Source organism: Bombyx mori, chromosome 16, assembly GCF_030269925.1.
Source record: "Bombyx mori chromosome 16, ASM3026992v2".
NCBI classification, from domain to species: Eukaryota; Metazoa; Arthropoda; class Insecta; order Lepidoptera; family Bombycidae; genus Bombyx; species Bombyx mori.
In genome coordinates this window covers 9615977-9638883 of record NC_085122.1, presented here as the reverse complement: position 1 = coordinate 9638883, position 22907 = coordinate 9615977, and the positions used below count along the sequence as shown (strand labels likewise).

At 40.1% G+C, this 22907-nt stretch overlaps 2 protein-coding genes and 1 long non-coding RNA gene across 9 annotated transcripts in view; 2 read left to right on the top strand and 1 right to left on the bottom strand.

The window, feature by feature from the left end:
• The window catches only part of LOC101735790 (uncharacterized), a 47313-nt gene that overhangs the window by 3817 nt on the left and 20589 nt on the right, over positions 1-22907 (bottom strand). The window contains exons 2-5 of the mRNA XM_038016316.2: positions 9866-9986; positions 6756-6962; positions 1416-1652; positions 58-344 (exon numbers count right to left, since the gene is read on the bottom strand). Coding sequence (XP_037872244.1) covers positions 58-344; positions 1416-1652; positions 6756-6962; positions 9866-9986 — 852 coding nt within the window. The remainder of the gene's footprint in view (positions 1-57; positions 345-1415; positions 1653-6755; positions 6963-9865; positions 9987-22907) is intronic.
• On the top strand, positions 1326-2267 carry LOC134200345 (uncharacterized). Of its 2 annotated transcripts, none has more exons than XR_009975217.1 (2): positions 1326-1658; positions 2052-2267. It is a non-coding gene; the product is annotated as an uncharacterized LOC134200345 (long non-coding RNA). The 2 variants fall into 2 exon arrangements; XR_009975218.1 differs by having other exon boundaries at positions 1901-2267.
• LOC101745475 (uncharacterized) overlaps positions 9773-22907 on the top strand; it is a 30056-nt gene continuing 16921 nt past the window's right edge. For 2 of the 6 annotated variants that reach the window (XM_062673075.1, XM_062673076.1), the window contains exon 1: positions 19854-20032. Coding sequence is in view for 1 of the 6 variants with exons in the window: in XM_004926844.5 (XP_004926901.1) it covers positions 19618-19677 (60 nt within the window). In the remaining 5 variants the exon portion in view is untranslated. Of the gene's footprint in view, positions 10069-19564; positions 19678-19849; positions 20033-22907 lie in introns of those variants that run through there. The other 4 variants (XM_062673074.1, XM_004926844.5, XM_062673073.1 and 1 more) reach the window with 4 other exon arrangements.

Genomic DNA, 22907 nt, shown 5'->3' with positions numbered 1-22907 from the left:
CCAAATACCTTCGACATTTCGCACACAAGAAAATGACCTTACGCGACTAACACTTACCGGTATCAAGGGATTTCCCTTTTAAATGCTTCCTCAATTTCTGTTGTAGCTCTATCCTGTCGCGCTCCGTGTAGATGTACCCCGGGACGTCGGCCAAGTATCGGCATCCGTACATGTTGGCTTCGAGGTCGACTGTAGGGTTGATGCACCACATACCGTCGAGCATGACGCGGGCCATATGCTCGAAATACTCGGGCGCATTCTCCAGACACGGCGTGTAAACTCGGTCCAATAGCAATTGGCATACTTCGCGAGTCTCCTCTATTGTTTCACGGCAAATGTTGTACCTAAAAGAGCGTTTCGCTTTAAGGATACGGAGCCAAGGCTATTTTTGGGGCGGCTTAGAGCGGTCGTAAAAGATGACTGTGACGTGCGTACTACAATCCCCGACCGGTGTGCTAATGGCGGTCGAGTGAAACCCCACAGGCTGTCATCACCCTATCGTTTTTTTCTTGGATGGGTGGACATACTAACGGGTCATTTGGTGTTATCGTAGCCCATAAACGCCAAAAAAGCAAATGCCACTACCCAACTTGAGACATGATTACTGGTGGTAGGACCATTTGTGAGTCCGTACGGGTAAGTACCACCCCGCCTATTTCTGCCGTGAAGCAACAATGCGTTTCGGGTTAAAGGGTGGGGCAGCCGTTGTAACTATACTGAGACCTTAGAACTTATATCTCAAGGTGGGTGAGGCATTTACGTTGTAGATGTATATGGGCTCCAGTAACCACTTAACACCAGGTGGGTTGTGAGCTCGTCCACAAATCAAAGCAATAAAAAAAAACGAGTTCTAAGCCTCGGTTTTGCAGTACAATGCCGGTCCCACTCTCCAAACCGAAACACATTACATTGCTTCACGGCAGAAATAGGCAAGGTACGAGCTCACAAAACGCTCCACCACCTGTATAATTTCATTACCAGTAGCATTTATGATTTTTTCTCGCCTTTATTATTTCCATTTTACAATTTCTTATAATTTCGAATACCTTACAGTTTGCGTGGCCACAGAAACCGGTCTTGTTCGCCATAATTAGAATATTGTGTTCACTGTTCTCTTACAAACTACTAAAGTCAAGTTAAAACTTAAAGTTAAGTAGTACTTTGTCCAGATTTTATAATACCACAGTACTTAAAGTGAATTATGTATTATGTACGGTGTTTGTGTATATGAAATTATATACGGCCTCGTTTGTTATTCGTAATTAGTATTCCTACGTCATTCAACAAATAACTTCCACTTCAGGGTTATCATTTAAACAGTGTTTATTCAGAACTTAAACATTGTGATACAGACAGTTACCTAAAACGTTTACGGCCAAAAAACGTGTGCCATGTAAAAATGTTTATAGATTCACCTGTCATCCAGTCCTATCATGTATCCTATGACCCTCCAGAAGTGATTGTAAGCTTGCCAGTCGCCGTCGCCCAGCTGCCTTATGCCAAAGAAGTCGGGTTTTAGTACCGAGAATCCGATGAAGCCGAATTGCGTGAGAGCGATGTCTCTCTGCGATACCACTCCGGTTCCTTTAGCGTTTGAGGCTAATGATGCTTTGACGTGGCGACTCCTCACTGCGTACAGTGACCTCCAGGACCTGAAGGTACGAAGCGAATTGTAGTCTTAATATCAAAGGGGTCTATTTAAGAACATTTATTTCTTTCAAAAATATTTTGTATAGTTTTTTTTTATGCTGCAAATAGGCAGATCGTCAATAGGATCTTAGGTGGTTATCTGCTGCCTATGGACACGGTAACGAGAATACGACTCACTTTGGGACATTAGGACAAAGTATCAACAGTACCTATATCGGCTGTTCCACATTGAAACTCATTACTGTTTCAGGAGATATACTACTGCTCTGTCAAGAATGTTTCGGGAAAAGATAAATAATACACAAAACGACCAAAACGTTCATTATTCGTCGAAAATTTATTTTATCACCTTCAAAGTGTGCTCCATCAGATATAATATATATGTATAAATCATATTGCAGGACGTTTGAACCGCGGTTGCATTACCACGTCGCACGCGGCAGTGCGGGGAATATTTAAAAGCTATTTATATGTTTTTTTTATCATTAATTAATTATGATCTTATCATTCGAAAGGAATGTGTAAATAAAATTCTAAAACTTTATCTCGTATCACGATAGACTGTATAATTAGAAATGTAGAAAACAATTAAATAATAAATATATCTCGATCGATAATTCGACTTATGTGGTGGGCGCCTAAGAATACCCCCAACACCGACTAAGAGCCAAAGCTTGACCAAAGTTAATACAACTTAGGCCCAAGGTCAACAAAGGCATTCTCAAGGAGGATTGAAGTCAGATAGGCGGTCGGTCATAAAAAAAAATGCCAAAACTAATTGAGCAACATGACGACGAATAAAAAGAAGAAAGACAGGGCTACGACGTCCCCAAGCGACACTCAGTGCAGCATAGTCTCTTATCCAAAGCAACGACGAACTGCATCGTACTGTGAAGCATAGAATTGACGCAGGATGGATGAAATGGCGGCAGGTCACGGGCACAACGTGTGACTCACACATTTCTCTTCCCTTGGTAAGTAAGGTAAAGGTAAGATAGATAAGACTTTAATAAGGCCTGCCGTGACGTGTGAAAGTGGCGGATGAAAGGCGATTGCACGCAGCACAGATGCGAATGTTGCGATGGATGTGTGGAGTAACAAGAATGGATAGAATATCGAATGAATATGTTGGAGGAAGTCTAAAATGGCACCTGTGAGAGAGAAGTTGAAAAGCGCGCATTGGGGATGGTATGGACTTGTGATGAGACGAAATGATAACGAGGTTGTTAAGAGAGTTTTAACTATGAATGTGGAAGGCTTTAGAGGAAGGTAGACCTAAGAAAACATGGATGGATTGCGTGAAAAACGATATGTGTAAGAAAGCAGTGAGTGAAGAAATTGTATATGATAGACGAGTATGGAAAGAAAAAACATGTTGAGCCGACCCCAGGTGTCTGGGAGAAGGACATGAGGATGATGAAGACGCTGCTGGAAGTGTGCTCCTCCTTCAGAAACGATACACTTACGCTAACTAGTAATTTACTAATCCAAATGTTTTTAAACAAAATTGAGTCCAGTTTTCGCCCTATTATTCTCCATTGTCTTCTACCGAATGAAAACGGCGGCCATGAAGTGGCAATTTGAGTTATTTGAGGTAATCGAAAAATAAAGATTTCGGCTAGACCTATATCTCGTGAATAAGGTGGGTTGCTCGTATTTGTCAAGTTTTTGGCGAAAAATTCGTTGATAATGATGGCCTTATGCGAAGGCGCATGATCGTGATGCAAAATGCAAGAATGTTCGTTCTTAACAACGAAAATCTTAATAATTCCGTTATGGCTTGTTTTAAACAAGTTTTTTTTTTATTATTTTATTACATGTGATATTTAACTACAGCATATTATATTGAACATAAGAAATTATTATTTCGCCGTTGAAGGCTCGACATCAAGGCTGTTGGCTTAATTTAGCTGAGTTTTTGCACAAATCTGGCCTCTTTAGTCGATTTGGTCTCGTAATCTCTTCTGCACAACGTTCAAATGATTTTACTTATTCTTTATTTGTCGTTTGACCTTCCAGCAAGGATTCCGAGTGCACACCAAGGCGATATTAAATAAAATAAACAATCAACTTTGACTTTTGATCGACTTTGGCGTGGTTTTTTCCGGTTTCGGTTCAGTTGGAAGGCGCCACTCCGAAGCTTGTCGACTAATTGGCATATCAAATTCGTAAACCCACGTCTCGTCAACAATAACAACGCGTTTAATGAATGTTCGACCGTAAATAAAACAAAATTCAGGTCTCTTGGGACTAGCCGAGCGCAAGATGTCTCATACCCAAGTCGTTATTTAAAATGGTACGGGTCGACTCGTAAGACAAATAAAGTTCAGAAAGAAATGAGGATTTCCTGTCACTATTTTTTTCACTTTTGCGATATTAACTTTAGATGCAGACGTCAATGGCCTATCAGAGCGAGGCCAATCATCCACCATATCTCGACAGCTTTTGAACCCTTTGTATCGCATATAAGAACGTGTATTTACATGAGCCTTCTGCAGCATATTCAGTAACTCTGAACACGAAATACCGTTGGCCGTGCAAAATTTAAGACAAACTCTTTGTTTGATGTTTTTTGCCCATTATGAAATTCGTAATACGCACTAGATATGATATTATATCTAAAAATACAGTACCGGTAGAATGGGGCGATTAGGGATTGACAGGCGAATCGGGAAAAAACCGGGAAAATCTTTCGACGCTCAATATAAGTTATAAATTCGTTGCAAAATCTTAAATTTTTTGTAGTTTAATAGTAGAATGTTGAAAGTTCACAAAACAACTCTGAATATGCATGATAATAGCTGCTAACTTATAAAAAATCGCGTTTCAAATTAACTTCCTATGGTGGTCATTATTTTAGTGCTAGAAACTTTGCTCTCTTTTATTTATTTGATAATAATAGAAGACGACTATGATTTATAAACAATATTTAGTGTTTGAACCAGCATATATATTAAAGGTAAGTCTCAGTTGTTTTTGGTTTTAATGTATTTGATTAAATAAAAATACATGTAAAAATCTGTTGTTTTTGGGGATATTGGGGACGTCTTAGGTACAAATAACAACGAAAAAGGGGTCAATTGGGATGAGAATACGTGAAATAGAAACGACCTAAGTATAAATAGATACAGGTTTGTAGGGTTGTCTATGTAGTTATAACAATATTTTTTAAATTTGTTGGTAAAAATCTGGTTTATTCGAAGCGAAATTGGGAATAACTCTTTATTTGAAATAGATAAGCAATTTAATATAAGTAAGTCGATTTTGCAGAGACATGTAACAAGATCAATGAAATCTCAAGGTGGACAAAAATGTCTAAGTAATACATAATAAAATATTTAATATTTGTTCAGAGTGGGGGTATTCATCTGATTAATCCATGGAATAACCGACACACCTAATCTCTTAACCCAGATAGAAATATCAGCACTGTCGATTGCACCTATAATTGAGGTGATGTCTGCCATGTACTTTTGTCAGTTTTTCAATTTTTTTTATTGATGATCACTTTGTTTGTGCAACTAAATAAATTAATTAATTAAAACTATATATAAAAATAAAAGTAGTGCCAGCCCTAACAAATTTCTCATTTCGTCCCAATTAACCGCAATTTTCGGGTAAATAGGGATTACACCTATTTTTGCATTTTTTGCTTAAACTGGAATGCTAGTTGCATAATTTTAAATTAGACAACAAAGATGCCCCCAAGACTCAATCATTTTGATCCTGATATAGCATTATATACATCAACAACTACCTTAAAATTGCTCATAAAGTTGGAATTTGTCCCTAATCGCCCCATTTTACGGTACTAAATTTAATGCTATAACAAACTCCGCGCCAAAATGGAAGACAGTTGTACCAACCTAACAAAAACAAAAGAAAAAAATATTTTGAAACCATAAACAAATAATCTATTCCCGATACTTTTTTAATACATATTTTCTAGGAATCTCTTCGATTTTCGCAAGCTGTGGTGATAATTAAAATCATATTTACGGCTTTATCTTGCTTTTATTGTTGCCCACATTTGGAATAGTACTTTACATTTCTCTTGGGCACAGACACAATCGTCGGTTATCGAACGGTAATACGAAATGATGTTCTAGGCAATCTGAACTTCCTGCCAACAGTTGATTCAAACAAACGGGAAGCACATTGTTAAGCTTCAATGAAGAGCGACTCAATTCGACGTTCCCAAAGACAGATCACAATCGAAACTATTTAAAAATGTGTTTTTCCAATATAACTCCGTGCATCACCTGATTTGTAATGGCTATTTGCTTTTTATTTAAGAATTTAGATTAAACCGCCATAGTGTTTTTTTTTTATTATGTCTAAAATTGACGAAAATTGAAGAAAGCACATTAATGATTTTTAATAAATAAAGGATGGTTATAAAGATTTCATAAAACAGCAGTTTTGTTGGTCCATAGCGCTGGTGATGTCAATAAGGCACAGTAAAAACTTACCTCTACCGTTAACGAGTTACGAGTGTTCGTACTATTATCGATGAATATAAAACATGGTGGAACATCACTAGATGCATTCCGCCTCCTTGCGTCGATAATCCTCAATCCTGAGGGTCGCGGCCTCATGAGGCTTTCTTGGTAAAATACGCATGGTGGGTTCCCGCGTCCTTCCACGGCAGTGCTTTTGGAAGAGATTTAGCTCTTCAAGGCCGCTGAAGCCTTATTTGGGCCCGGCTAATTAACCGACGCCAGGCATTCGGCGTTGACTGTTTTACGGTTGAAAGGTCGAACTCTAACTCAAACCCTCCTCTTTTCTCATCCGGGCTTGGGATGCATTATAAAAGTAATAATTACTGGTGGTAGGACCTCTTGAGAGTTCGCGCGGGTAGGTACCACCACCCTGCTTATTTCTGCCGTGACGAAGTAATGCGTTTCGGTTTGAAGGGTGGGGCAGCCGTTGTAACTATACTTGAGACCTTAGAACTTATATCTCAAGGTGGGTGGCGCATTTACGTTGTAGATGTCTATGGGCTCCAGTAACCACTTAACACCAGTTGGGCTGTGAGCTCGTCCACCCATCTAAACAATAAAAAAAAAACATTATAAAAGAAATGAATGCTTCTCTCGTCTTACATGCTTCCGGGCTTCAGTTCGTGTTCGAACCAGGAGATCGTGTGCAGAAGCGTGGACAGATACCGTTTGTAGGCTGTGAAAACGGAGCTGGAGCGTCGCGTGCCGACCAGGACACGGAGTATAGAAGGCACCGAGAGAACAGCCACTAGACCCTGTAGCATGGACGACGAGAACGAATAGCTGTTCTCGTCGTAGAACTTCCGCGCCCTGGACACAAGAATATTTATATATTTATTTATTTATTTATTTATTTATTACACTTCATGTAAAATTTACATTGGCGGACTTAATGCCTAAGGCATTCTCTACCAGTCAACCAAAGGTAGTGCAGAGTAAATAGTGGTAGGTGCAATGAAATTTATATTAGGTAACGAATACATACAAAAAAAGTATATCTACATATATACAAAATCACATATACATATACATACATACATATATACATATATACACACATACATACATATAATAGTTTATACAGTATTAAAAGGAATATATTAATAAATTTCCTTAACAAATAACTTCATCAAGTTCATGACGATTCCGCTAACTTTTCCAACAGCATTCGCCGAACCCTTAACTTGAACGTGCAGCGGTTAGTAATAGTTCTGATCTCGAGAGGAAGCGCATTCCATAGCAGAACAGATTGCACGACGAAAGAGTTACGAACATAACTAGAACTATGTGTGGGACAACGAATTAATAGGCTATTGAGAGAACGTAGGGCCCGCTCATGGCATATTTATTTCATTTACTTCAGATTTTTCATCCATATTACACTCATTAACATTTCATTTATACTAGAATCAAATAAAAAGAATAACTACAATCTCGGACTAAAACAAAAGCAATAATAATAATAATAATAAAAACAAAAAATCAAATAATAATAATAAAACAAAAACTCAAAATTAACATCAAAACTACCTTAACCTAAAGGCTGGTATGGATCCAAAGTGCTGAACATGAAAATCCAACTAAAAAATAGAAAATAAATTTTAATAAACTTGAATTAAAAATAGTGTAAGAAAAAATTATTTTCTTTAAAGAAAGCGTCATTTTTTAGTTGAATTTCAATTTTTTTAATATTTTTTTAAAATATTGAATTGCCATCGGTCCTTAATAAGTATACCAAATTTCGAGTTAATCCGACGTTTTGAAGGGGGTCAAAATCATGTTCAAAGATTCGGTTACACCAGCGCGGCAGCGGTCGGGAAACTTTTTTAATTATTACCCCAAAATATTTTTGTGTAAGTTGATATTACCCCATGGCGATGAACAAAAAAAAAATTAAATCGCTACTTTTTAGCATCTTTCATATTATAGCTCCCGTGATAATTTTGAAAAGAAAACAATAACTAAAAATTTAACGATTCTAACGAAGTTTCAGTTCAATGTATACTTTTTACTCACAAAAGTTTCATTTTTAACCCCCAAAATTTCATTTTACCCCATTTGGGGTAATTTACCTAGGTTCCCCGACCGCTGTGTTACACTAACATACATACGTCTGAAGCTAATAAAAGCGTATTAAAAAGATGGATTTTATTCTCAATTTTTATTGGATAATGATCCTCACAGTCTTTGAAACTGGAAAACAATAGCTTTGCGGCAGAAATAAGCGGGATCGCAGCACGCCCTACCAGTAAGTAATGTCTATCGCAGTATGCGGGTATAATTCTCAGAGAACGCGATTCTCCATAACGATCACCACACGTGGTGTAGTGAATAAATCTACGTATTAAAATACTATGTATGCAAATTCGTGAGAGTTATAACACATTAATTCCATTGTGTTATTGCATTGCATCATTCCGTGAATGGTCCCTAGTGAATGAAAATATATGCATAAATAATAAAGCATGCATGTTATTATGCAAATAGTCTAGCTTCATTACGCATTATGTGTATTAAACAGTTTCGTAACGTTAGATATTTGTAATATGTTACTAATGGTATGTACATTTTTTTATTTCTTGCTTTATCAGGCAGTCGAGCATGCGGCCCACCTGATGATAAGCGGTTACGGCCGCTCATGAACGTCAGTAATACCAGGCTTCTGTATAGTTGCAAAAATGTCGTTTAAACCAAATTGTCTTTAACCATCGATTAGTCTTGTCGACATGGCGTTGTTTAAATGATAATAATCCGGCAGGTAATACGAATAAATTTATTCGAAGGGCAGGTACCAGTAGGTAATACAAACAGCTAAACAATGAAGTAACGAAATTACTCGTACTTAGAAACAAAATTAAGAGTCAGAGAGTAAGAGTCAAGAGAAAGAATTAGATATACATACAGAGATGAAAGTGAGAGAGAGTGAGAGAGAGAGAGAGAGAGAGAGAAAGCGAGGGAGAGAGGGACTTTATTATGCACCAAAACAATTAAAATTGAAAATTAGTGCTTAGACAAATACAAATTGTACAATACGCGGTCTTATTGCTAAAACCATCTCTTCCAGATAGCCGATTTTACATTAGAAGATTCAGTAAAAGATACGGCAGATCCATATGTCGCGGTGTGCATAATACACAATTTACTGGTGGTAGGACCTCTTGTGAGTCCGCACGGGTAGGTACCACCACCCCGTCTATTTCTGCCGTGAAGCAGTAATGCGTTTTCGTTTGAAGGGTGGGGCAGCCGTTGTAGCTATGCTGAGATCTTAGAACTTATATTTCAAGGTGGGTGGCGCATTATGTAGATGTCTATGGGCTCCAGTCACCACTTAACACCAGGTGAGCTGTGAGCTCGTCTACCCACCTAAGCAAAAAAAAATTATCAAAAAAAAATTATCTGAATAATATCCAGTAGACAAAAATAAAACAAATTAATTAATTAATTAATTAATTCACTAATTCACTTCGGACGCTATGTAATCTATTCTTTTTTTTTTATCTTTTGACAGGATTTCATAAAACTTGACGTTTGTAATGCCTTCGTAAACATAATGATTATTACGATAACAGAATGAGACAAAAGATGCTTCTTTGATATCAACCAAGGAAATTTGAAAGACATTTCTTTTGCTTGGTAATTAAAGGGACGGCTGCGCCAATGTCCACACAATTATAATGCGAAAATTACGCCGTATAATCTGACGTTCAACTTACTGGTTAAATTGTTTTTCGTCGAACCATTCCGGTAGCTCCATCACCAGTTCTTCAGGCTTAACATCATCAGAGGGTTGTTCGCTGGCTTCCTTAGTCAGGAGCTGGTTAACGAACTCCTCCGCTGTTGAAAATTAATTAATACAAATGAACATCCAAGAGTTATGGAGTAATTAACGCAGTTGCAGTTGGAATATTTCCTTAAGGTAAACGTGATGACAAACAACAACAAAAAATTGTATCAGTAGTTATAAATATTTTATGAACAGATATGAGTAGAAGGGTTATTTTTATAATATCCTGAAAAGCACCTCACGCTTTTTTATACTAAAATATTTTTTCTTACACTATTTTTTTAATTCAAATTTATTAAAATTTATAATATTTTCTATTTTTTAGTTGGATTTTCTATAAAAGCGTATTTTTTCAGATTTTTTTAAATTATTATTTATTAAATTTTTTTAAATATCTAATTGTCATCTGTCCTTAATAAGTATGCTAAATTTTAAGTTAATCCGACGTTTTGAAGGGGGTCAAAATCATGTTCAAAGATTCCGTAGCATACATACTAACATACATACGTACTGAATACTGAAGCTAATAAAAGCGTATTAAAATGGGATGACATTGAATCGATAAAGGACTCACTCCATTATCCTTTGTTAATGGGAATTAGAAGAAGATGAAGGTAGTGAGTATTTTGGACCGTATAGACGTATGGCTGACCAAAAAGTTAAACGATAGGTTCTACCGGGCTCTCGCAGGGCCTGATGTGAACCGATTAGCTTCCGTGGCCTGGTTGCGATTGGCTTGACTTTGCTTATGCCCGTACCATCGATCTCCCAGTTACTTACGTGATTAAGAATAAAGACAGCAGAGAATCTTCAGTAATTGGGTCGTTTTCAAATTTGGGGCCAAAAGCGAGTTATTTGATTTAATTCTCATAACCTTAATGTTACCGTAATTATAAGTACAGTAAATTTGTTGTCATGACAACAGGCACGTGCTCCTATAACTATATATTCGTAAACACTGCTAAATTAAGAGTTATATATTAAAAACTACTCCAAATCTCATCTCATGCGTATCACTGGGTCGAAATTCAAATTCTAACTCGTTTGCTATTTTTCCAGTAACGTGTGTTGAAATTCGGCAATTTTATTTAATAATACAATAATAAAGGAAAACTAACTGGATATTAGAACATTATTAAAAACAAAAGAAGTACGATTTCTAAGCTTTAAAAAAAATATCCTATTTAAATTGTTATCCGTGTTGGCGTCATCAAATGCGTAAAATGGAAAATATAAATCAATATTATATAATATTATCAATAAATGAGTGATTGACTTGATTGTGATGAAGCATTCTTTAATCTGCACATGCTAAATCTAAAAAAATAGAGAATTAGAGAATGTAATTAAATTAAATTCATGAAATCGTTACTTTTTTGGCCGCAAATTTGAAAACGACCCAATTGCGCTGAGGGGTTGTATGATTATTAATAAACTATGGGATCATGGTTACTTTCATGGAGTTTCTGCAACCGACCCTGGTGGTGACGTCACCACATTTTCTAAAACTAACTTGACGCAGCCATCCTACCATGCCCATAGATTTAATTCAGGAAAGTGATTGTAATACTGTGCACTAAAACCAAAGTAGAGATGTGTTCTTGACGTATGTATTATCCCTCATGCATGCATGGATGCAAAATTGACAAATGAGTCGACTATTATCAAAGCCGGCAATGTGACTTTTGGACAATTATTGGTAAATCAGAAAAACGAATTGTTGACTTTGTATTCCATTGGCAGTCACAAAACCCTTCTGAACGACATCTTAGATAAATAACAGGTTAAGTATTAACCTTTATTTAATGCAGGTTTTGAACCGTATTCTTTGAAGGAGACGATTATATTCAAATTAATCTGTATTGACATATCAATAAAATTTTTTTGTCCAAATGCACAGTTGCCACCTTTGATAATAGACGACTCAAATGTTAAAATTTTACAAAGTACAAACAGTAACTAGCTTATGAAAATGCGAAAAAATTATACGGATATCCCCCTTTAAGTCTGGTAGGTTAACAGTATTATTTTTTTGTAGAACAAGAACGCGTAGCCAGAAAGAATTAAAGATAAGGAGCGTATTAAAGAAATCATTTTACTAAAATCGGCTAGGAAGATTCTGACATCTTAACGATTAAAAATTCAGAGGAGATACTCTTTCCCCACATATTTTTTACGGTGTTCTTGAACGTTGACGTCATTGTACATAATAGAACATTCTGCACGATATGAGGTTAAATAGAAATCTGAACTATTTTTACTTAAAAGAAAGAGAGCGAGAGACAGAGAGAGAGAGAGAGTATCCTTTATTGTACATAAAAATAAACACAAGTGCAAAACATCAAATACAAAATCGCAAAGGCGATGATAGGATTTTGCGACCTCTTTCTAAGGTGGACAAAAATCAATTCAGGAAAGAATTTAACCGCGATGTGTGCTTATCGATTGAAAAAAAAATGTTTTCCACTTAGCATCATTTTATTAGACAGTACAAAATATCCGTCAGTACGCAAATTACGATAATTAATCACAATATTATCTACAAGACACATGTAGGCATACTTTGATAATGGCGATATGTAGATAAAGGATTTATTGACGTTCATGCGAAATAATTATAATTAGAGGTCCCGCAGTAGTCGAAATTCGACTATAATTAATTGGAATTGTAAGTTTGTACACTATTATGATTCTATTTTATACTTCTATAATCACAAATCTCGCCAAGACTACACTATAAAAAATATTAACAAAGACAAACAATATTTAATCTATTCTCAATTTGACCACAAACGTCAAGAACAAAAGTCTGACAATAAATAGTATGCATACGTGTGCGTCAAATACATGGTATGTAGTGTGTGTAATGTTTTCTTTATCGATTTAATGTATCTTTTATGCATTATTTTAAAAAAATATTAGCATTGTGCACTTCTTCTCTATATTCTCTATAAGTGTGGAAAATTTCATACTCCTCCGTCCGCGCAATTTTCGTAAAAAGGGATACAAAGTTTTGCTTCACGTATTAATATATAGATAATCGTAGACAAATCACTCAGGGTCACCTGGCCTCTCCTGGCGTCAACAAGCCACTATATATAATATACATAAAAGATATTGACGTAACTCGTCTAAGAATCAACAAACGCTTGACATATTACTGCTAATTTAAACAACAATTCTCTACAACTTACTTCATGCCTTTTATTCCAAGCACTAATATATATTATTAATAATACATATTAATAATTTGGAGTAATAAAACCTTGAGATATAAGTTCTAAGGTCTCAGTATAGTTACAACGGCTGCCCCACCCTTCAAACCGAAACGCATTACTGCTTCACGGCACAAAATAGGCAGGACAGTGGTACCTACCCGTGCGGACTCACAAGAGGTCCTACCACCTGTAATTACGCAAATTATAATTTTGTGGGTTTGAATTTGCTCGAGTACCAAGATTCAGAACAACCACAGATCTGATTTGTCTGAGAAGTGTCATTATGATGCTCTTAAGGGTATTAATGGTATATTGAACCCAATTCATTATGTTGGTTCAGCGAACGGATAAAGAGCAATGCCCTTTAAAATATTTCAGTGCAAAGCTATCGGACCATAATTGAAACGGTCATGTTGGTTAGTTTCATTTAGTTCTTTTATAAAACCGAGAAAGTTTTGTTCTGAACATAGTAAAAATATAAGGTACACGATTTTGAGACCCTCGTCGCGAAATCTCGCAAAAGAATTTGTCACCTATTTAAAAAAAAAAAAAAAATTAAAAAAAAAAGAATAAACCCGCTGAGTTTGTTTCGCCGGTTCTTCTCAGGACTGTGGCTTTTTTTGGAACCGGTGGTAGAGTTAATATTGTTATTTATATTTTGACATTTAACAAGTGTGTTATATTGGCATCTAAGTTGAAATAAATGATATGGCATCTAAGTTGAAATGATTTTTACTGGTGGTAGGACCTCTTGTGAGTCCGCACGGGTAGGTACCACCGCCCCGCCTATTTCTGCCGTGAAGCAGTAATGCGTTTCGGTTTGAAGGGTGGGGCAGCCGTTGTGACTATACTGAGACCTTAGAACTATATCTCAAGGTGTGTGGCGCATTTACGTTGTAGATGTCTATGGGCTCCAGTAACCACTTGGCATCAGGTGGGCTGTGAGCTCGTCCACACAACTAAGCAATAAAAAAAAAAAAAAAAAATGGAATTTGAATTTGAAAATCGAAGTTGTACACAACAAATTAACGGAAAATAATTATGCCACTTAGTGACATCAATACTGTTGTCGTTATGCTCTGAGTCTATATAACTATAGGTACTATTGTATTGTTTACAGCCAACTTGATATGGTGCGATTTGCTTCAGATATAGAACTTTAGGTGGAAATAGCTCTGATAATATGGAAGGGAAGTTAAGGGAAGTAGCAACAGGAGCTTAGCTGCCGGTGGCTTCGAATGAATTATCGGATCCTCTTGAATGGAGAAATTGTATTCTACAATACCAATTCATAATTTAAAACACATACATAGGATCTAGTCACTAAATCTATACATATAAATAAAATTGGAGTGTCTGTTTGTAATATTGAAATAGCCGCTTTTTACTACATGCATATGAATATATATACGGTACATACATCAAAATAACATTTTTTGCAATTTTGTATGTCTGTCTGTCTGTTTGTTCCGGCTAATCTCTGGAACGGCTGGACCGATTTTGACAGGACTTCACTGACTTCACTGACAGGTAGCTGATGATATAAGAAGTAACTTAGACTACTTTTTTTAGACTAGCTTCGCCCCGCGGCGTCATCCGCGATACGACATTAACAGCGGGTAACATCGCGGGACTCAACTGTTCAATAATATTTAATGTTTCCGAAGCGAAGCAAGGGCGGGTCGCTAGTTAAGAAATATAACTCTATTTTTACACAACAAAAAAATCACAGTCAAAAAGCAAACAAAACAATCACAAAATAAACAGTCATTATTCTTAAATCTTTATTTGATAACCTTCTCTTTGTGATATCGATGTCACACCTTGTTTTTTACTGCGCTGTTGTAATCATCGAAATTATGCTATTCATCCGACAGATATTTCATTGTCGATAACCACAGCATACCCTAGTTATCTGCTGTTGACCGCATGCACATATTTATCATGAGTTAATGAAATGCGATCGTTTCGCCAAACAAAACTATGATGGATTATAAACAATCCATCATATTATATCGTTTCAGTTGCACTTTTAATTTATCTTATCGTTATAAGGCATTAATAATGTAAAAAGATTATATATATATTTAAATATACGTTATCTTATATACTTTATCGAATCTAATCCTGGGATAAACGTATTAAAAGACAATATGTGTTACCGTCAAGGGTAGCGCCGTGTCCTCGTCGCAAAAATAGGAAACGACTTGTCGCTGCCGAGTGTTGTGGCATCGATGCTCGGCGACGACGAGTCGTGGAAGGCGATGCTCGACTTCTGCGAGTGCACCATCTCGCAGAAGGAGGCGGCGGGGCGCGTTAGAGACTCGCAAGCCCGCCGCCGTCGAGCAGGGGCCAGGGAGGCGGATCTCGCTCAAGCCCTGACCCTCTAAGTGTTTCGGGTCCCCCTCACATGTCAGTCTGGGGACCGGCGAGGGGGGCCTAAGAAGACGACGTGCAAGCTGCTCTGCACGCGTTTTACGCAAGAGCATCCGGGTGATGGAAGGCCGGCTATCCTCGACCCACGATGGTTCTGACCCAGCGGGGTATTCCGTAGGATAAATCACTCTAACCGGCGTCATCTAGGCGGGCTCCGGATAGCCTGCCGACCGAGAGGGCTGGTGGTCGTGGCACCGACGACCGCCAGTCCAGCGTCCCGAGGGGGAAGGTGATGGGAGAGATCCGCACTAAACACTTCACTTTCCCCCCTTTGCCTTTTCATGAGTTCTGTCTCATGTGAGGTTTGGACGTTGGTTGTTGAGCGACAGGAGGTTTTAGTCGGTTCGACTCTGACATGCTCCGCCCATCGTCCGCAGTGGAGGGCGGAAGCCCGGCGATTTCCTCCAGACAAAAAAAAAATGTATTATCGTCATAGTACATTTATTGTATTCTAAAATTACAATTATACTGAAATTGATTCTTAAATAAATCGGATAAAAATTAATATGCTATCACAAATCTAAATATATAGTAGATGTTGACCGAGCTTTGCTCGGTTTTTTTTTTGATAACGCCATCTTGTTGTGTCTTTAAATCGGTTATTTGCCCTCTATTAAGAAAAATAGTATTATTATTCGCCAATAGATGTCGGGAAGAGTTTATAATTGAAAACACGAATAAAACAACATTTTCTGAAAATAAATCGTAGCTAGATCGATTTATCGCCCCCGAAATCACCTGTATACTAAATTTTATGAAAATCGTTGGACCCGTTTCCGAGATTCAGATTATATATATATTAATATACAAAAATTGCTCGTTTAAAGGTATAAGATTCCTCAAGATGCGTATAATTATAAGTACTAGAGGTCCCGCAGTAGTCGAAATTCGACTATAATTAATTGGAATTATAAGTTTGTACACCATTATGACTGTATTTTATACTTCTATAATCACAAATTTCGCCAAGACTACACTATAATAAATATTAACAAAGACAAACAATATTTAATCTATTCTCAATTTGACCACAGACGTCAAGAACAAAAGTTTGACAATAAATAGTATGCATGCGTGTGTGCGTCAAATACATGGTATGTAGTGTGTGTAATGTTTTCTTTATTGATTTAATGTATCTTTTATGTATTATTTAAAAAAAATATTAGTATTGTGCACTCCTTCTCTATATTCTCTATAAGTGTGGAAAATTTCATACTCCTCCGTCCGCGCAATTTTCGTAAAAAGGGATACAAAGTTTTTGCTTCACGTATTAATATATAGATAATTTAAACGAATTTTCACATTTCATATTGCACGTATCTTGTAAAAGTTAGCCAGGAAGTTGACAACATTGTGCCGGACACAAATCAAATGCATTCTCGTCGTTATCTCTTTTCCCATGCATCGTCATCATCATCTCAGCCTGTATTGTCCACTGCTAAACATAGGCCTCTCTTACCTCTCTCCCATGCACATCCATATCCTATCCTATAAAATAGCGACCGGGGGCATCGGGGGCCTCAGCTATCAATAATAAAGTTTAATTTTTCCGAAGCGAAGCGAGGGCGGGTCGCTAGTAATGTATAAAATCATAAAGATTAAGTGGGAACGTTACATAAATTCGATAAAGACTATGCAAATTCTGATAAATAAAATTTTATTTAATTAAAATATACTTTCTTGTCCGAATATATTGACGGGATAATTGATATCTGTCGACCTCAAGAGATATCGATATAATGAAATTAAACTTAAAATCGATTCTGTAGAAAAGAAAAAAAATGTATAATATTTCCACATTTAAATTATTTAAAGCATTAAAATTATACAAACGTGGTTGATTTAAATATTGAAATACTGGTTATATTTGTTCAACGTTGTTACGAGTCGTCATAAACCCCCACTGTATTTGTTTTTTCTGTCATAAGTATCAGATTGGATGAATCCTGTTCAAAATCAATTGTGAGTATGATAAAAATGCTTCCACTTCCTTGCACTTCTGTCATTAATCTTTTTTCTTTTTCTCGCAAATTTTTATCACTTAAAATGAAACGGTCTTAAAAATTAAGAACACTTCAAGTTTCATTTTCGTAAAAAAATTCAAATTTTTTTAAAGATACATACCGCCTTTAAAATTCAAATTCAAATTCAAATTCAAAATCATTTATTTCAACTTAGATGTCAGTATGACACACTTGTTGAATGTCAAAATACAAATAACAATGTTAACTCTACCACCGGTTCCAAAAAAAGCCACAGTCCTGAGAAGAACCGGCGAAACAAACTCAGCGGGCTTTTTTTTGTTTTTTCTCAAATATTTTCTTTTTTTTAAATAAATTGAAATATTCACAATAAAAGGAAAAACAAGTCAAAAAAAAATACAATTGAAAAAATAATAATAATAATGAAAAATGAAAAGGCCAGGAGCGAGCGCCTCATTCCCACGTAGTGCCATCTAGTAAATAATCCTTAACTTTATAATATGCCTTGTTGCACAAACGTTCCTTAACAGTTTTCTTAAATCTATGAACAGGTAGTAGTTGAACGTTGAGTGGGATCTTGTTGAAAAGCTGTACACCCAGCCCCCTAAAAGAGTTGCTCATTTTCTTAATTCGAGACGCCAGCAACGCAAGCCTATGTTTGTTCCTAGTGTTCACATTGTGCAAATCGCAGACTTTGGGGAATTCTTCAATGTTTTTACGCACGTACAATAAATTTTCAAAAATGTATTGGGACGCTAAAGTTAGAATTTTGATTTCCTTAAACTTGTCCCTCAAGGATTCCCTCGGGTGCATATTATAAATAACACGAATAGCCATCGTATAAAACATCGTATAAAGCGAGATATCGCTTAAAACGAAGAAACTTTATCGACATTCGTCGGTTTAAAAGAGCAATTATACTTGTGGCAGCAAAACAAAACGGTACGAACAATTTTCAAATTTATTAAAATTTATAAAGAAATGATTTGACTTCATTATTAGTACAGTTACTACTGGTGGTAGGACGTCTTGTGAGTTCGCACGGGTAGGTACCACCGCCCTGCCTATTTCTGCCGTGAAGCAGTAATGCGTTTCGGTTTGAAGGGCTGGGCAGCCGTTGTACTGTTAAAAGTGAGACCTTAGAACTCATGTCTCAAGGTGGGTGGCGGCATTTAAGTTGTAGATGTCTATGGGCTCTGGTAACCACTTAACATCAGGTGGGCCGTGAGCTCGTCCACCCATCTAAGCAATAAAAAAAAAAGCTACGAACTTTCTCTCACCCGGTCCATACCTCTTGCGTGTGACCCCATGTGACCTTGCATGTTTCACGACTTATTTAATGCGTTCGGCGAAAGCGTGAATAAAAGGTTGATTTGATAAATTTTAGTTTTACAGATAACTAGCTCTCTATCCCAAGAAGAGGACGATGATGATATTTTTCTAACGAGAATGCTACAATCTTCTACAAATGAAGATGAAAACGTACTACTTTTTGTTCAGATGGCTGAAGGAGCTCATGGTCCACCTGGTGCTAAGTGGTCCCGGATCCCATATACATCGTAAATGCTGCCTTGAGAAAAGAGTTCTAAAGTCGCAGGTTTACAGTACAACGGCTGCCCCGCCCTTCTAACCGTAACGCATTAATGCTTCACGACAGAAAGGTGGTTGGTACCTATCCGTGCGACCTCACGTGACGCCTTACCAGCAGTAATTGCGCAAATTATAATTTTTGCGGGTTTTACTGCCGATAATCACTTAGCACCATTTGGGCCGTGAGATCGTCCACCCATAAAAGCAACCTGTATTTGTGTCCACGTGAAAATTAAGTGATTCTATAAATGACCATTAAAACTGTCTCAACGTTAAACCTCCACCTGCCGCGTGAGATTAGAAAAAAAAAACCGTAAAAGAACAAGAAGGAAAAACAATAAAAAATTAAATACATTCGCGAACAATGGTGAATCGAGCATAGAATTTGTAAACATCAGTCGATCTGCAATTGTTTCATTCGTAGTCCCGAGAACTGTGGAGGTTCGCGTGCTAAAATGAATTCGATTGTAAAGTACATTTTTTTATTTGCCATCCACACTAGCTCTTCCGATTGGGTAAGTTAAAATAATTCACGAAGGTTAACACATATTAGGCGGGTGACGCGAAAACTCGTTTGTCACTTCCTAGTATTGAAGCGCGGGTGACGATAAAACCCGTTTTTTCTTCTTACTATATAGCGGTAGAGCACGTGAGACGTGTAAATAAAAAGGCGAAATAAACAAAGTACTGCGCACTATCAGCCCACTGAGTTTCTCGCCGGAACTTCTCAGTGAGTCGCGTTTTCGATCCGGTGGTAGATTCTGCGAAGCACTGCTCTTGCCAGTGTTAGCAACACTCCGGTTTGAGCCCCGTGAGCTCACCTACATGTCAGGGCGAAGCTGAAATAGCCTCTCAAGGCTATCAGCATAGGTAGGAGAAAAAAAAGCGCCGGCGGATCGCGAAGTGACTACTTGCCGATGCAATGACTTTGGGACCATATGGAAATAAAGACATAAAAATAGGTCAATTAGATCAAAAGATATCACTTTTCCACGGACTATTTTGACGCGAAAAAGTTTGAAAAATATTCACTTTACGACACGATTCGTCGGAAAAGTGGCACCATGAAAAAGTGTTAATTGTTACCGCATGTGATTTTCTCAAAACCGGTCTTCATAATAATGCTAAGCATTTACTTACGTGCCCGGTGATGAGATGAGTGGCTGGAAGGAGTCCAGTCGTAAGGGCCGTCCCAGGGGACCGACCCCTGGTTAAATAACAAAGGACCAAAAAATGATGGCAAACTTAAAAATAAAATTACCCCAGGAGGGTACCACCCTAGGTGGAGAATCCCTCCGTGGGAGCATGCTGCCCCGCGTATTCTGGGGGGGGCAAAGCATGCCACGATGAAGGGGGCTGTGCGACGGGCAGCGGAAAACCCGTCGAACCGAGGTGTGACAGCGCTGGCTCGACGCGCTCTGCGCTCGTCAGCGAAGGCGAGGCGGCTGGTCCGAAAGGGACAACCGCCAAGAAGATTAGGCGGAAGAGGAAGTCTTGGCGAGCTTCCTCTCGTGAGGGGGTAGGGGAGCCAGCGTCATCCTCTGGCGCAGATGCCCCGCCGGAAAAGGTGTTGGTAGTCTCCGATGCAGCCTCTGCTGCGGAGGAGATGCCGCCCCCTAGAGGGAGGCCCGCCCGGAAAAGGGGCGCGCCGTCACCGGCGCCATCATCATTGTCAATGTCAGTCGCCTCGTTGGATGGGCAGACGACAGAAGAAGAAGAGAGCCGCCTTCAGGATCCTGCCATGGTCATAGACAGGGCCATGAAGACCGTGAAATCATACGCGGCCAATGGCACCAAGACCAAAGCCGCTGGTCGTAAACTGCGAGAAGTGGTCTCGCAGGTCTCGAAAGTTCTGCCATCAGTTGCTTCTGCCAATGACCAGGTGGTACAGCTGATGGCGGAGAATTCGAGACTTCGAGCACAGCTCCAAGCTCGGCAACGGCCCGATGATGGAGCAGCGACGTCCTGGGTCGCTGGAGCCCCTCGGAGCTCCCGTCTCCCGGCGCTGACTGGTGATCAGTGGCCTGTGCTGCCACCACCGCGTGCGGCACAGGAGCGTCCGCGTCTCCCGTCACCGCACTCTAAAGAGACGACCGCCGCCGCGCGGCAGCAAGCACTCGCGGGGCCACGGATGCTAGCTCCGCCAGAACCGAAGACCTTCAGCCTGGACGAGGTCATCAACCGCACCGTCCAGGCTGTAGTAGAAAAGCTGGGCGGGAGGCTAGCGGCTCTCGAGGCGAGAGTGACTGTTTCGGCCGACGTTAGGCAACCGGCGGTGACGGGTGCTTTGGCCACCCGTTCCGCTCCCGTACGGGCTCCGGCCACCAGGTTGGGCCCGGGACGGGATCGAACTAAGCGAGGGGGCGGCGCTAACGCGAAGCCTCCATCACAAGCACCCCAGTCCCGTCCGCTGCCTCCGCCCCCGTCAGACATGGACGAGGGTGGAACGTGGTGGCCCGGCGGGACGGTTTCCTTCATCGTGGAGGACGGGCAGACTCGTGCTGTTGAGAAAGGAGGGGCGCCCGGCGGATACTGCCGCCGGGTACCGTCCCATCGTGTTGCTGGATGAGGTGGGCAAGCTGCTGGAACGCATTCTGGCAGCCCGCATCATCCAGCATCTGGTCGGGGTGGGACCCGATCTGTCGGCGGAGCAGTATGGCTTCCGAGAGGGCCGCTCAACGGTAGACGCGATCCTTCGCGTGCGAGCCCTCTCGGAGGAGGCCGTCTCCAGGGGTGGGGTGGCTTTGGCGGTGTCGCTCGATATCGCCAATGCGTTTAACACCCTGCCCTGGTCCGTGATAGGGGGGGCGCTGGAACGACATAGAGTGCCCCCCTACCTTCGCCGGCTGGTGGGTTCCTACTTAGAGAACAGATCGGTCACGTGTACCGGACACGGTGGGATCCTGCACCGGTTCCCGGTCGTGCGCGGTGTTCCACAGGGGTCGGTGCCCGGCCCCCTTTTGTGGAATATCGGGTATGACTGGGTGCTGAGAGGTGCCCTCCTCCCGGGCCTGAGCGTAATATGTTACGCGGACGACACGTTGGTCGTGGCCCGGGGGGGGAGTTTTGCTGAGTCTGCCCGTCTTGCTACGGCTGGGGTGGCGCATGTCGTCGGCAAAATTAGGAGATTGGGCCTCGACGTGGCGCTCAGTAAATCCGAGGCCATGTGGTTCCACAGGCCCCGGAGAGTGCCACCTGTCGATGCCTATATCGTGGTTGGAGGCGTCCGTATCGGGGTCGGGGTGCAGTTGAAGTACCTCGGCCTCATTCTGGACAGTCGTTGGACCTTCCGTGCTCACTTTCAGAACCTGGTTCCTCGTTTGTTGGGGGTGGCCGGCGCGCTAAGCCGGCTTCTGCCCAACGTCGGGGGGCCTGACCAGGTGACGCGCCGTCTCTATACGGGGGTGGTGCGATCAATGGCCCTATACGGGGCGCCCGTGTGGGGCCAGTCCCTGGCCGTGGGGGTGGCGAAGCTGCTGCAACGGCCGCAACGCACCATCGCGGTCAGGGTCATCCGTGGTTATCGCACCATCTCCTTTGAGGAGGCGTGTGTACTGGCTGGGACGCCGCCTTGGGTTCTGGAAGCGGAGGCGCTCGCCGCTGACTATAAGTGGCGGGCTGAACTTCGTGCCCGGGGCGTGGCGCGTCCCAGCCCCAGTGTGGTCAGAGCGCGGAGGGCCCAATCTCGGCGGTCCGTGCTGGAGTCATGGTCCAGACGGCTGGCTGATCCTTCGGCTGGTCGTAG